We start from the raw sequence: 14382 nt of genomic DNA, 5'->3' as shown, positions 1-14382 counted from the left end.
GTCGCCCGCCGCAGCAGCCCGCTCGACGTGTCGGAGTGGCGCCCGGGCGACAGAAAGGGGGAGTGGGGCCGTCACGGGGACGTCGGGGCGTGCGCCGCCCTGAGCGTCGACGAGGCGACGGGCCGGCCCTTCTCCGGCACGGCGGCGACCGCGCTGGACGTGCGCTACCAGGGCGAGGCGGCGGCGGGCGACGCGCTGCGACGCGAGTGGTTCGAGCAGGCGACGGCGGAGATGGTGGACCCGCGCCGCGGCCTCTTCTTGGCGAGCCAGGACGGGCTGCGGCCCAACCCGCACTCGGCCTCCTCGGCGGGCGAGGACCACCTCTCGTACTTCGCGCTGCTCGGCCGCATCTGCGGCCTCGCACTGTACCACCGGGAGACGGTCGGCGTGGCGTGGTCGCACGCCTTCCTCAAGGCCGTTTTCGGCTACCCGCTCAGCTTTGACGACCTCGCGTCGGTCGACCCCGCGCTGCACCAGTCGCAGAGGACGCTGCTCGCCATGCCGGCCGAGGATCTCGGCGCCATGTGCCTCTGCTTCGAGGTGCGAGGCCCGGAGGGCCTCCTGCCCGAGGCTGGCGGAGGCGAGCCTCCCCTACCGTCGCAGGTGGACGGCGACGAGGCGGTCATCTACGAGGAGTCGTCCAAGCGGCGGCGCGCCACTGAGCTCAAGCCGGGAGGGGCCGACGAGCCGGTCACCGCAGCAAACGTCGAGGAGTACCTGCGGCTGTACGCGCAGCACAAGCTCCTCGGCGCCGTCGAGCCGCAGGTCGCCGCCTTCCGCGCCGGCCTCGCCGTCTTCCTCGACGGGCGCCCTTTCGCCTCCCTCCGCACCTGCTGCACGGTCGCCGAGGCGCAGTCGCTGCGAGGCGGCGAGGCGGCGGTCGGGTGTTCGTCCGAGTTCACCCGAGCTTCGCCCGAGACCAGGTCCAGCTGCTACTGTGCGGGGAGGCGGCCATCGACGTCGACGACTGGGAGCGACACACGCGCTACGACCCGCCCGAGTACGCACACTCTAGGGGCGTCGCGTGGTTCTGGCGCGCGGTGCCCGTTCCGACGTTGAGCTCGGGCCATCTCGGGTAACCTCGGCGATCTCGACATCGCAGGCGCGCGGTGCGCGACCACCTGACGGAGGCGGAGCGCGCGCAGCTCCTCTTCTTCGCCACCGGCGCAACGCGGCCCCCTGCTACCGGCTTCGCCTCGCTGATGGGCTACCGTGGCGCCGAGCAGCGCTTTACGGTGGCGTGCATTGGCGGCGGCGCCACCGGCCGACTCCCCACGGCGTCGGCTTGCTTCAACCGTCTCTATTTGCCCGAGTACTGCTGCGAGGCGCACCTGCGGGCCAAGCTGCGGCTGGCGCTCGCGGGGGCGCGGGGCTTCCACGAGGCGGCGGTGGCGCAGCCGACGACCGGCACCGAGGTGACGGTGCAGGCGCCGCGTCGCTTCTGGGGTGTGGGTTGAGGAGGTTGGCGTGTGCCGTCTCGAAAGTTGACCTGAGTGCGGAACGGCCACGAACGGAGAGTCTCGAGTGGACAGAGAGACACACGTAGAGCACAACACCGTCGTGTTACGCTTTATTCCACAGCGTGATTAGTACATTGATAATTGATCGCATGTGTGCACATGTACATGTGCATGCACATGTGTAGTCGAGTGTCTTCCACACAAACCCCCTGAGGCTGAGACGTGAGAGTGAGAGCCCGGCAGCGCGGCACCCTGTTACGGCTAGCTGTTTTTTACGCGCGTGAGCCCCCATGTGAGGGCGTGTTCCAGTTCGCCGACCCACAAAGCACAATCTAAATCATTCATAAAAAAGAGAGCCGCATGTAGCCCACAACCCCCCCCTAGTCGCCGACCACACCCACAAAGAACCCTGCACGCAAAGACCGCAGGGCCCATCAGGGCGGGGACCTGTTCCTTTTTACCCATCTCCTAGTAGAGGTGTCCGTTTTATTTATTTATTTACAAACCCCCCCCCCCAAGAGCCAAGTCCTCAGCTCACCTTTTGGGAGGTGTACCTGTGTCTGTCGTCTCACCTTACAGTATTACATGCACTGCAACGGGAGTGCGCCTGGCCCTGCCGCTGCCCCCGGGGGAGCTGCGCCGCGCCCACAGGTGACAGGCAAGAGCGATACTCCCCTCTCCTGGAGCGAGAGCGGGCTCAGAGAGCTCCAGCAGGAGTCCTCAGCTATGGACCGCTCACACGAGCGGTACCTCGTCTTGCGGCTTGCTAAAACCGAGGTTGGGAGCGCCGCCGCCGCCGCCGCCGCCTTCGTGCTTGGCCTTTTGGACCATGTTGTTGCCGATGTAGCTCGCCGCACCTGCGACGACCAGCAGGGCGATGCCGTACACGGGGTTGTAAAAGAGCCAGGCGATGGCGGTGGAGAACGCCCAGAGCCCGAGCGCAAAGACTGCGGCCACACAGGCGACCATGCACTGCGCGACACCGGCGATGTACTCGCCGACGCACGGGACGATCTGGGGCGCAACGGCAAGAGGGCCTCCGATCATCATGAAGCCCGCAAAGAAGATGCCGTAGCATAGGAGCCGGACCAGCATCGTCATCGAGTCGAGGTTCGCCTTGAGCACGCCAAACATCTCTGCTGGCGAGAGCGCCTTCCCCATATAGTACTCCAGCTCGCGCGGCTTGCACGGAGGGAACCACCCACCGCCCGCCTCGTACGGCTCGAGGGCGCCTGGCGAGCCCGCGAGCTGCTTACCAATCCCCGAGACGCTCTCCGCAGTGTACGCCTGCATTGTCAGCTGGCGGTCTCCCAGCTGCGCCGAGTTTGGGGTGTAGATGCGGCCGTCCCCAGTCTTATAGTAGTAGACCGCACCCTCCGTTGGCCCCGTCTGGCTCATCAGCCCTGCCATCGGGTCGTTGCTCTGAACACCCTCCTGCGTCTGCGCCCAGCCTGCAGGCGCCGGGATATCGATCGGCGCGGGGCCCATGTCCATCGTCTGTTGCAACTTCTCCTGGGTGAGCGCAAACTGGGCGACTGGTTCGCCTGCCATAGGAAACATACCATCCGCTGAGTTGGGTCGCGTGGATGAGCTTCAAGACGGGCGCCCGCACCGAGGTCAACACTCGGCGCGTAGCTCTGCGAGAAGCCCAGCCCAGAGGTGTCGAGCGACAGATCCGACGCCGACGGTTGCGAGTTCAGGCAATTGGGGCCGGGGTCCTTCGCGTTTCTGCCGCAAGTGTAGCGGATATTATGTTGATCGATACGCGGCGCCTACATGTCGGTTGTCTCGCGTGATATTGGGTGTGCGTCAGAGTGCCTCCCAAAGTAAGGCGCAGGCCCGCCATGCTCGTCCAAGTCTTGGTATAGCAAAAGCACGTGTACGTTGTCGTCCCGCCAAGGTTGTCCTTCTCCTCCTGGCTGTAGGTTTGTTCGGTCCATAGATACATCTGGACTGTCGAGGTCACCTGAGCACGCGGTTGCTCCTGAGCAAAGGCTGCCACGCGGGGTGCTGGGGCACCGTAAGCGCGCCGCAACCTTCAGTGCACCGGGGATGGTCGCGCCCGTGACGCTCTCAGTGACCTCCGCCGTGTCCAGCTGGACGGGACAGGTGTAGTGGACGAGATCGCCCATGTTGGCCGCATTGTTCTCGCACGCCGTGTCAACGATGATGGCCTTACCCGCGTCAAAAGCGGCGGAGGTGCACACCGAGTTGCCTGAGGAGCAAGTGGGGTCGCGTGTGGGAGAGATGTGGTGTGCTGCCCCTCCCATTAAGGTTGCGCTGCCCTCGTTCCAGACCACAAGCCAGCAGCCAACTGGCAGCAGGAGAAAACCTGTGTACACGTCATGCACAACATGTCACTTGTCGCAGAGAGAGGCTGTGTGGCGGACACGTGTTGGACGTAGCATGCGCTATGACAGCTCAGCAAGGTGTGGAGAGTGCGCCGATAAGGACGCCGCAGAAGGAGTGAAGCAGCTTCTGGCAGTAATTGGTGTGGCTCGTGGGGTTGAACTCTTCGTCCATTGCGCCCGCAGTTGAGAGTTGTCCGGCTCGCTCCCGCGCGGAGCGACGGACGCGAGCGGACCGACCCGGACTTGCGTGTTGCGACTTCCGTTTTCATGCGGCAGCTTATTTTCTTTCTTGACTTGAGGGAGGACCACATCTTTTATCCTTCTCCTAATGTGTCCCTCATCTGTATTAGGAGGACAGGAATGCGCAAAAAATGGACATAACAAAAGAACGCCTAAAACACGCCACCACACACGTATGTGCCGCAGCAGACCGCCACGGCCCTCGCGAGATCGCCCGTTGATCGCCGACGGGTAGCGGTCCACACGGGATATGTCGCTGCTCATTGGTTGCCAAACTCGGGGCGGTAGCCGCGGTTTGAGGTGCCGAAATCGGGTTGCCGCAGCTCTGAACGCTGCCCGAACTCGAGGGTAGTGCCGTCCGAGGTGCGTGTGTCTACGCTCGGGCCACTCGCCGCGCTGAGGAGCGTGCAGAGAAAGACGACACCAAAGAGGCCTCCGAGCAGCGTTTGCGGTGACGCGTCGGTCAAGTCGGGAAGCTGCACGTTCTTCGCCTCTCTCGCGACGTCGGTGAGGCCGTCCTTGAGAGGCTCTACCGCGCGCGAGATGTCTGTCTTCAGCTTGAACTTTGTCGCACCGCCCTCCGCCTCCAGCCGACGCGCAAACTCTGCCGCGAGCGCATCCCCGTCTTCGCCAGTCTTCTTTGGCTCGTCGTCTGAAAGGGCTGCGCGCGGCGCTCGAGAGCGGAACGGCCGCGCGACCGAGGGCGGAGGGACCGAATGCAACGCAGCAGCGAGGCTGACAGCAGAGATGATGACGAGCCAGCGCATATGTGTTTACAACACCAGAGCCAAAACGAGCTTTCCCCGAAACCGCGTGAAAAGAATTCTTCTTTCTGACACGTGGATGCCACTCACCGTTCTCCCATCCCTCCCTTGGGTTGTCTGTTTTCTTTCTTTCTTTTTGCCACTCACTGGCACGACAAGCGCGGACTGGCGCGGACTGGCACAAAGAAAGAAGAAGGCGCCACTGCCCTTCCTGATCGTCCTTCCAAAATCCTTCGGGTCACTCCTCATCGCAAACCCTGTCAGCAGTCCTCCTCCGGGAATGTACGTACAAGAGCCACATACATTGAAATCCTGCTCGTGCAGGTGGGGACCCTGTCTCCTCCCCCATCCCTCGTTTGGGGTGTCTATTTTCTTTCTCTCTTTCTTTTTCCTTGTCTGCTGTGAGAGAAAAAAAAATTGCTTTTTACCCTGCGAAAGACACTACTCTCCCCCCCCCGTCACTCGTCCCCCTTGGCGTGGCGCGCCTCTCCCCCAGCTCTCGGTATCGCGTACTGCACGAGGCTACCGTGGGCCCCGCCTGCGCGCTGGGGGTTCCCTGCCCTGTCGGGAAGCCTAGCTCTGAACCTGGGGTCGCTACCTAATGCGGGGCTCCTGGACGGGTGATGAAGTTCGCCTTGAATCTCTCGTCTCGCTTTCCCCCCGACTCGCGTCCGTCGGGGGTACTCCCTGCTTTGGCTCTCTGATCTCCCCCCCCCCCCCCCCCCCCTCCTTCCCTCTCCGGGATGAGAAGCGCGCTGCTGTCCCTAGAGTGGGGTCGGGTGTTGAGGGAATTGATTAGGCCCCATGTTGTCCGCGGCCGCCCACGGACGATCGCCGGAGTGGGCCGAAGGACAGAGGCTTGCCTGTGTGGGGGCGCGCGGGCGCCCACTCAGGCTCGGCCTCCGTTGTCTCAGCCTCAGTGTTCAAACTTTACCGGTATGGGAGTTTTTGGCTAATCAAACCCAAGGCCTGCACTAATCAAAAAGTGGTACGGGATACTACTTGCCTCACGGAAATCAAAGCGAGTCGGAGTGCCTTCTTGGTGGCAAAATCGGCAAAATCGGCAAAATACCCGGTATTTTGCGGGTATACCTGGAAAAACCCGGGTATACCCGGGTAATACCCGCACTTTTGCATGGTTTCGCCCCCGGGACCACACCGACAGCCGCTACAACTAATGAAAACCCCGCATACCACTTTTGCATACCACTATACCATACCACTCCAAAACTAATCAAAATATCACCAAATACCGGTCTCATACCGGTAAAGTTTGAACACTGCTCAGCCTTCAGTTCACCTCTCCTAGCGCCCGGTTTTGCGTGGCGACCTTCATTTCGGGGTCGAAGGTGCTACACACACTTGCCCCCTGGTGGTCTGGCACTCGGCGTTATCCCTACTGGGGTGAGGCTGTTTTTCTTTTATTTTCTGAATCCCCGCGGTGTTTTTTGTTTCCTGTATCGTGTATCTTTTCTGGCAGATGACAAACAAAAGTAAAAAGTGCGGCAGGGGTTTCGGTGTGGGGTTTGTGCCCGGGGGGGGCGTCGGGCCTTTCCGGTGTATATATTTTGTATCTGGACAGCACTCAGCAGGAATGTTTGTCTCCGCATCATGTTTTTCTTTTTTGGCAGTAAGCGAGCACACACACACAGAGGCGTAACAGCGTGCACTTACCAACAGTCGAATACGGGGCTGTGTGCGGCAGGCGCGGGCTCGGTCGTTCTCACATGTTCACTGCTGCGGTGTGTGCCCGGGGAGGCGCGGCGGCGGGGAGGATTGGGAAGGTCAGAGAGACTGCAGGCGTGCAGAGGCGCGCGCTGCAGTGTCTCTGGTTGGGCTGCTGGCGGAGTGTGCGCGAGACGTCGTGATGAGGCGAGGGGCAGGCTGTTGTTGCGGGGTGCGGGCTGCATCGTTGAGCGCAGTGCGTGCACATGGTGCTGTATGCTGTGTGTGCAGGCAGGCTGACAGGCTGTGGAGCAGACTGAGCGGATGAGCGCGTGGCGCGCGCGTGCGGGTGCGTGCGTGCGTGCGTGCCTTGCGTGGTGCGGAATCTGCGTCGTACTCGCGGCGCGTCCTGGTACAGCCGCTTGTGAGATGCCAGGAGCAGTGTGCAGAGCCTGCACAGGGCGCAAAAAGGCGTGCTGGTGAGGTGTGCTGCGGCGCGCGCGTCGCGGCGTGAGTGGATATGCGGCTGCCTCTGGTGGTGCGAGGGGCGCGTGGCTGGTGCGGGCGGCGCGGGACGGCCATGGGGCGCCAGCACAGAGCAGACGCACAGTGGCACAGCTCTGAAATGGCGCTGCGCGTGTTTGCGTGCGCGCGGGGACGTACGTGCAGTTTTCACGCGGTGTGCGTGGAGAGGGTCATGCAGGGCGCCGGCAGCGCGTGGCTCGGCGTGTGGGAGTGTTGGGGTGCCCGTAGGCGCATGGGAAGGTGCCCGAAGGGCGATCATTTTCGGGGTGCTGAAGGAACTGTTGTTCACAGCTTCTTGTCTGCTGTGAGAGAGACTTGTTTTGTTTAAATTCTTTTTCCTTACTTCCTCAGGACAACAATTCTCTCTCTCTCTCTCTCACAATTCTACTCACTCAGTCAGGTGGTCGACTGGACGGGACGGAGGACACCGAGGGGCGGTGGCGCCCACAGGTGCGATATAGGTTCGTCCTTATATGCGAGAGAGAACGCCGGCTGCGCCCCTGGCAGCACACCACATCTCTGGCAGCAGCCCTCGTCCGCCTCTCCGGACTCCGCTCCATGTACCATGATGCGCCCCCCTCGCCCCAACCCTCTTAGCACTTAGGTCTAGCCTCTGGTAAACGAGTTTCCTAAGCTGCATTTTTCTGTGTCTGTCCTCACCCCCAGCGCCCAGCATGCTAAGTAAATAAATAAAACGGTCAAACTCTGAGACGAGATGGGATTTAGGGACATGTGTCCCCGCCCTGCACACGATCTTGGGGATTCTTGGTGTCCCAGCATGCTGCATCGATGGGAGGACCGTCTACTTTCTTTCTTTAGAGCTGGCATGCGAGAGGACTGCCCGAGGGGCTGGGCCTGCTCGCCCTGCACGTGCAGCTTGCAGGCGGCCCCCCCGGGGGCGGTGCAGCCAAGAAGTCAGCCAAGGGTCTAGGCTCTAAGGCCTAAGAGGGTGCAGCGCAGAGCACCGGGCAGGCGCGGAAACCTGCTGTGGTAGGAGCGATCCGCATCCGGGAGGAGCCCCGAGAGCGGTCCGGATGTGGGATGTGGCGCTGGAGGATGGCTTGCCGTGGTGGCGATCGGCTCTGACTGTGCCGTTCCTTTGGTCTTTCGGTGCTTTTATTTCATTCAAAGATTACTGCTGGCCAGGCGTCACAATGCTCACTTTGATGCCGCCTGATGCGTCCTCGCCCTCGGTCGGCTGCTCGATCGTCACCACGCACTCGGCCGCGACCAGCGGCGGCGCACCCGCGCTCTCAACCTGGGGGTGCGCTTTCGACGGCCACAGCCTCTCGCGCCGCGCGTCCGCGTCGCGCCCCTCTGAGAGGAAGAATTCCAAGAGAGACTCGCCTAGCGTCTCTGGAGCCTATGGGGCGGGAAAGCATGAGGCTATCAGCTGACGGACGCCACCCGGCAGTGAGCTGCAATGGCTGGTGCCGTCTGCTCGAAAGCCACCAGCTCGATAGCCTTCTCGAGGAGCGTCGGCAGCCGAATCTCGAGAAAGTAAGTTGCAAAGGCCGCCTCGGAAGGATAGAGGTCCGTGCGCGAGGTCCAGGGGCTCAAGCTGCGGCGATTTGTGACGGGGTGAGCAGCTCTGAACGCCCAATTTGAGGTGTGGCGCCGCTACGAACCCACCACCCTATTGCAAATCTGACCTGCGCTCGGCCGACTTGCCAAACCGCCGCTCCAGCCACTCGACGGCAAAAGGCTCGAGCTTGTCTGGCTTGTCCTGCGCGACCGCTTGCATCAAATCTGTCGCGGCAGCGTGTGGTGAGTAGACGGAGTTGCCTTCATGGGCGGGGACGTCCCACACCTCTCAATATCGTGGTGAGCGTCGCCCTCCTCTTGCCCTGGTCCTGCAGCTGCTGCTCCCACGAGTCGTCGCCAGGGCAGCGAGGCGACAGGGTCTCTTCCAGGAGCCCCTTGATGTGGAGCTCGAGCTCGACGGCGCCGCCTTGCGTCTCTAGCCGCAAGACGATGGGCTGCATTATATGGCTGAAACGCTTCGTTTCGGACAATAAAACAACGCACAACAGATGGAGCCGGCAGAGCGACCCTCTGATCAACACTCCTCGGTATGTCTATATGGCCGGCGGCGGGAGAGGGGTCGACTCAGGGTCCTAAATAAATAAATAAAACGGACACCTCTCTATTGTGAGATGGGTAAAAAGGAACAGGTCCCCGCCCTTGCGATCTTTGTGCAGGGTTCTTTGTGGGTGTGGTCGGCGACTAGCCGGGGTCGTCCTCCCGATGGGGGACTAGCACTAGCCGTCTTCCACATGGTCCCTCGGGTCCCTGCTGCTCCTAATCTCTTCGTACATCCTCCTGCTGATCTCCGCAAAGTCCTGCTCCCTCCCTCGTCTCGCCCTGCACGTCTGCTCCGCCTCACCGTCTTCTGCCCTGCGTCGTCTGGCGACGGGTCCTCCATAGTCGGTCGAGGTCGCCGCCCTCCCTCGGAGGGGGCATGTGTAACGACACTGCTAGAGATGCCTTTCGGGGCCCAGAGATAAAACTTCTGTGATGCCATGCGTGACCTAGTAGTGTCCCCAGCTATGGGCGTGTCCACGTTGGAGCCAGGTGTGGTGTGGGCGCGAGAATAGCTCCGCCGTTCATGGAGGCAACCGATGCGAGTCGACTGGTGTGTGTCGTCGTGGTTTCGTATCAAGAATACTCACACACACACACACACACACGCCCTCCTCGTGCCTCTTCCCAACGTTCCCTCGGCGGCTGATGCCGTCTGCTCCGGCTCCCCAGTCCCCGGGTCTGCCCTGCTCTCGTCTGCGCTAGTTTCTGCTTCGTCATCACCGGGTCTCTCCTCTTCCTTCTCCCCTTCTTGTATGCTTTGCACATATCGCGTCGATTCCTTTTCGCGTGAGCACCAGCCTGAAGCCCGCCCAGCTGCTGAACCGCTCCCTAAGTCGAAGGAGCATCATCAGTCTCACCCACTTCGCTCGCTGCCCACCGTCTCCGTTCCCTCCCACTTGAGCCGCCCGTCGCGGCCCTCGTTCGTCCCACTGGCTGTTGGCCCGTCCCTGCGTTGCCTGCGTTATCCCTCCTCCTCCGCGACTCCCTCAAGGCCGGCCGAGCCTCTTTCCACCCAGTGAAGAGCTTCCTCAGCCACTCGATGTGTTCCTCTCTCTTCATTATGCGCGCCGTAGCCTCATCATTGAGCTGGATCCACCTCTGCACCGCTCCCGTCGCCGCCTCGGCCACGACTTGCAAGTTCCTCGTGACCCCGGCGCCAAGGTCCCTCCGGCTCTTCTCCGAGAGATCATCTACCAGCGCCGGCAACACCCCCCCGACGAACTCAGGGTCCTTAAATAAATAAATAAAAACGGACACCTCTCTACTGTGAGGTGGGTAAAAAGGAACAGGTCCCCGCCCTTGCGATCTTTGTGCAGGGTTCTTTGTGGGTGTGGTCGGCGACTAGCCGGGGTCGTCCTCCCGATGGGGGACTAGCACTAGCCGTCTTCCACATGGTCCCTCGGGTCCCTGCTGCTCCTAATCTCTTCGTACATCCTCCTGCTGATCTCCGCAAAGTCCTGCTCCCTCCCTCGTCTCGCCCTGCACGTCTGCTCCGCCTCACCGTCTTCTGCCCTGCGTCGTCTGGTGACGGGTCCTCCATAGTCGGTCGAGGTCGCCGCCCTCCTCGTGCCTCTTCCCAACGTTCCCTCGGCGGCCGATGCCGTCCGCTCCGGCACTAGTTATTCCCCAGTCCCCGGGTCTGCCCTGCTCTCGTCTGCGCTAGTTTCTGCTTCGTCATCACCGGCGTCTCTCCTCTTCCTTCTCCCCTTCTTGTATGCTTTGCACATATCGCGTCGATTCCTTTTCGCGTGAGCACCAACCTGAAGCCCGCCCAGCAGCTGAACCGCTCCCTAAGTCGAAGGAGCATCATCAGTCTCACCCACTTCGCTCGCTGCCCACCGTCTCCGCTCCCTCCCGCTTGAGCCGCCGTCGCGGCCCTCGTTCGTCCCACTGGCTGTTGGCCCGTCCTTTGCGGATTGCGCGTTGCCTGCGAGCTGCGTCATCCCTCCTCCTCCGCGACTCCCTCAAGGGTCCTTCCCCTTTAGGGTGGACTGTTTTTTGTTCATGCAAACACTGTATGTTGGGCGTGCGCCGTGCTGCAGATTGTACGCGTGTGTGGGGAGTGGCTCTGTCAACGTCCAAACCGCGCGCAGCGTAACGGCGGCTCCGCCGACCGAAGCTGCCTGCAAATCGCTACTTGTAGAGCAGGTAGCAGGTGGGCACGGTGGCGAGCATACAGACGAGCTGCAGCGGCAAGCCGAAGCGCACAAAGTCGGCGAAGGCGTAGTCGGCGTCGCGCGACACCATCAGGTTGGTCTGGTACGAGACGGGCGTGGAGAACGAGGCGGAGGCGGCCATGGTCAGCGTATAGAGCGCGGCGCGCCACGGCACGCCCGACGCCTCCGACATGCGCACGACGATCGGGAACATGAGCACCACGACGGCGTTGTTGGAGATGACGGCGCCGATGGCGATGGCGACCGCGTAGATTGCAAAGAGGAGGGCGAGCGAGCCTGCGGAGGCCACCGTGCGGGGCCTGGCGGCAGAGGCCGAGCGATGAGGCGGCGAGGGGAGAGGGAGGGGGGGAGCGAGCGCGCCGAAAGGCGCGACGATCGCGACGAGGGAGGAGGCGGCCGAGGCGGCGAGGCCCGACACCTCGATGGCCTTGCCGAGCGCGAAGGAAAGAGCGATCGAGAGGAGCACCTAACCCCGCGGGTGGGGGCTGCTCACTGAAGCACGCGGCTGCGGGGAGGGCCGCAGGGGCGCGGCGAGAGAGGGGCACCGGCCCGTTGACCGCCGCCCACGCGTCCGAGAGGTCCATGCAGCCGAGCCGCATCAGCACGCACAGCGCGGAGAGGGCCGTTGGGACGAGGAGCGGCGGCGAGGCGGCCGCGACGCACATCGTCCCAGTCAGGACGCCTAGCCACGCAGCTCAACTCACCAGTCACCGGACCTGTCGGGCCGCAAGCGCACGTCGTCCCAGTCCGCTCGCCGAGAGTGAGCCACAGCCGGGCGACGCCGCGAGGAGGCGCCGCCACCGCAGACGGAGCGGAGGACGGCGCTGCGCGCGGCGCGAGGGGCGCGCTCTTTCCGTCCGGCAGCAGCGAGCCGCCCGCTGCCACCATGTACGCGGCGCCTGCCGGACTCGTCGCGGACGTGTCATGGACGTGTCGCGTGCGTCGGCTGTGCGCGCGGCGGCGGCGGCGGCGTTGACGAGTCCGACCGGCTCCATCTCGGCTACATCTCGGCTACATCTCAGCTGCATCTCGGCTACATCTCGGGGCTGCACCGGCGGCGGCGTTGACGAGTCCGACCGGAGTGATGCCGAGCATGCCCATCGGCGAGGTCGGGTCGTGCTTGCGTGCGGCCTGGCGCGTGAGCGGATGCGGTGGGGGCTCGGGCGCGGTGTTTTGCCTCGGGGCGAGGGGCCGGAGGCGAGGGCGCGCTCGAGACTCAAGCCCCTCCGGCGAGGCGAGAGGCAGGTGCGGATGGGTCCATCTCGGCTCACCACGGCCCATCTCGGCTCCTCGGCCCCATCTCGGCTCCATCTCCGCTCCTCCCGGCTCATCTCGCTCCTCCGCGGCGACGAGGTTGGTCGACGAGCCGATGAGGGTGATGGTGCCTCCGAGCATAGTCGCAAAGGAGAGGGGCATCATCAGCTGCTTGGGCGCGACGGCGGGCGAGAGGGAGGCGGCCCACGAGCGCGCGACGGGCATGAGCATCGCGCAGACGGGCGTGTTGTTCAGCACCGCCGAGAGCAGCATCGTGGGGAGCACCTACACACCGGGAGGCGCCGCACCTCTGCGCGACTGCTACCGCCAGCGAGGAGCGGAGGAGCGGCGAGGAGCGGCGAGGAGCGGAGAGGTGCGGACAGGAGCGGAGAGAGGAGCGGCGAGGAGGGGAGAGGAGCGGCGAGGAGCGGAGAGGAGGGCGCACGAGGCGGAGCACGGCGGCGAGGCGCGACGAGGGCCGGCCGAGGAGGAAGCGCGAGATGTAGGCCAGCCCGCCCGTCGCCTGCGCGGAACGAGGCGGCCGTGCGAGTGTGCGGGTGGGCCGCCCCGGCCGGGCCTCGCCCCGTGGCCCGCCTCTCTCCTGGCCAGCCTCTCCCCGGGTGACCCCCGGCGTGAGAGCGGAGGCCCCTACTTCCGCCCGCCTGCACGCCCTTAGCGACCGCACTCATGACTCCGACGGCGACGACGCCCTCGGAGGCGAAGCCAGCTAGCGCCTCCTTGAGCGTGATGACGCCGGACCAGACGAGCGCGAGCACGCCCTCCAGCAGCGCCTGCTCCGGCGGAGCGTCGAGCACCGCCATCTGCAGCAGCGAAACGGCAATCGCGCCCGCGGTGACACCCGCCTGCCGCGGCATCGAGAGGAGGAGCGGGAGCAGCGCGAGCAGCGCGGCACCACTCAGGCCGAGTGAAAGCCACGGCACCTCCTCCGTCACCGGCGCCGGAGGGACTGCGGGCCGGGAGAGCTGTGTCGGCCCGAGGCCGCCGCGCAGGCGCAGCGCCGGGCCGGGGATGGGCCGCATATGTTGTGAGCTCAAAGAGCGAGTAGCTCCGACGACAGGCGAGACCCCGATTTTCAATGTATGTGGCTCTTACGTAATTTTTGCTCGCTCCTTTTTTGCTCGCTCCTTTTAGCTCCCTCCTTCTTTTTTACCCACGTTTTTCTTTTCTTTTTGCTTGCTCGCTCTCGCGCCTTGAGCCTCCTCCTATTTGTCGGGCAAATGATCGCCCTCTGCAGCTTGCTCGGCTCGGCGGCATACCTGCCTTCGACGCCCTCGGGCCTCTCGCCCGGTGTGTGGCAGGTCCGATCGGGGCGACGCGCTGCGGCCGTCCGAGGCGCCCTCGTCGACGCGACTGCGGTTGGAGGAGCCGGCGGGCGGCTGGAGCAAGGCGTTGCCGAGGCGTTCGCCATGGCGCTCGTCGAGGCGTGGAAGGGTGACGACGCCGGCCTGGGGCGGATGCTGCTCCCCGAGACGCGGGTTGAGACGCCGATCTGGAGCTGCGCTAGCGCCCGCGACTATCTCGACGATCTCGCCGGCGCGTGCCGCTTCTTCACAAACGCGGGGAGGACTCCGCCGGCGCTGGCGGTCCTGTCGACAGGCGTGGTCCGGCCAGGCGTGGCCAAGGTGCAGTGGTCCCTCGGCGTCGAGTGGCCCAGCGCCTGGCGCTCGCGCGTCAACCTGCTCGCCGAGTCGGAGCTGCTGCTCGAGTCGGGCGGCGGCGGCGGCGGCGGCCCGCGTGTGCGGGCGATCAAGGAGACATGGCACGAGGCGCCGCTCGACGTGTTCGGGCGGCAGGTGACGCCTCGCTTGCGCGACCTCGTCTCTCTGTGGAACTCGCCCAC

General features: G+C 64.0%; 4 protein-coding genes across 4 annotated transcripts; 1 reads left to right on the top strand and 3 right to left on the bottom strand.

Moving 5' to 3' along the window:
• Positions 1-153: 153 nt before the first annotated feature.
• Positions 154-1358, top strand: EMIHUDRAFT_54235 (putative ubiquitin-protein ligase; the record flags this gene model as incomplete). Its single annotated transcript, XM_005757592.1, has 4 exons — positions 154-540; positions 604-840; positions 924-1046; positions 1131-1358. Coding segments are annotated over 4 exons (975 nt in total), but the record flags the coding sequence as incomplete, so codon positions are not given.
• Positions 1359-2041: 683 nt separating this feature from the next.
• EMIHUDRAFT_198814 (hypothetical protein) lies at positions 2042-3868 on the bottom strand (the record flags this gene model as incomplete). Its single annotated transcript, XM_005757591.1, has 6 exons — positions 2042-2184; positions 2318-3004; positions 3073-3188; positions 3344-3426; positions 3497-3675; positions 3862-3868. The coding sequence occupies 6 exons, from the start codon at positions 3866-3868 to the stop codon at positions 2042-2044; spliced, it is 1215 nt and encodes a 404-aa protein (XP_005757648.1).
• Positions 3869-8137: 4269 nt separating this feature from the next.
• EMIHUDRAFT_198811 (hypothetical protein) lies at positions 8138-8990 on the bottom strand (the record flags this gene model as incomplete). Its single annotated transcript, XM_005757590.1, has 4 exons — positions 8138-8368; positions 8458-8566; positions 8658-8742; positions 8816-8990. 4 exons carry the CDS (start codon positions 8988-8990, stop codon positions 8138-8140), a joined length of 600 nt encoding a protein of 199 aa, XP_005757647.1.
• Positions 8991-11223: 2233 nt separating this feature from the next.
• EMIHUDRAFT_198810 (hypothetical protein) lies at positions 11224-13561 on the bottom strand (the record flags this gene model as incomplete). Its single annotated transcript, XM_005757589.1, has 7 exons — positions 11224-11566; positions 11684-11733; positions 11813-11949; positions 11984-12174; positions 12631-12806; positions 12967-13044; positions 13202-13561. 7 exons carry the CDS (start codon positions 13559-13561, stop codon positions 11224-11226), a joined length of 1335 nt encoding a protein of 444 aa, XP_005757646.1.
• Between the last annotated feature and the right edge of the window lie 821 nt (positions 13562-14382).

Source organism: Emiliania huxleyi (genome assembly GCF_000372725.1).
Source record: "Emiliania huxleyi CCMP1516 unplaced genomic scaffold EMIHUscaffold_9, whole genome shotgun sequence".
Classification (NCBI taxonomy): domain Eukaryota; phylum Haptophyta; order Isochrysidales; family Noelaerhabdaceae; genus Emiliania; species Emiliania huxleyi.
Note: the sequence above shows the minus strand (reverse complement) of the source record. Positions and strands in the feature narration are given on the sequence as shown.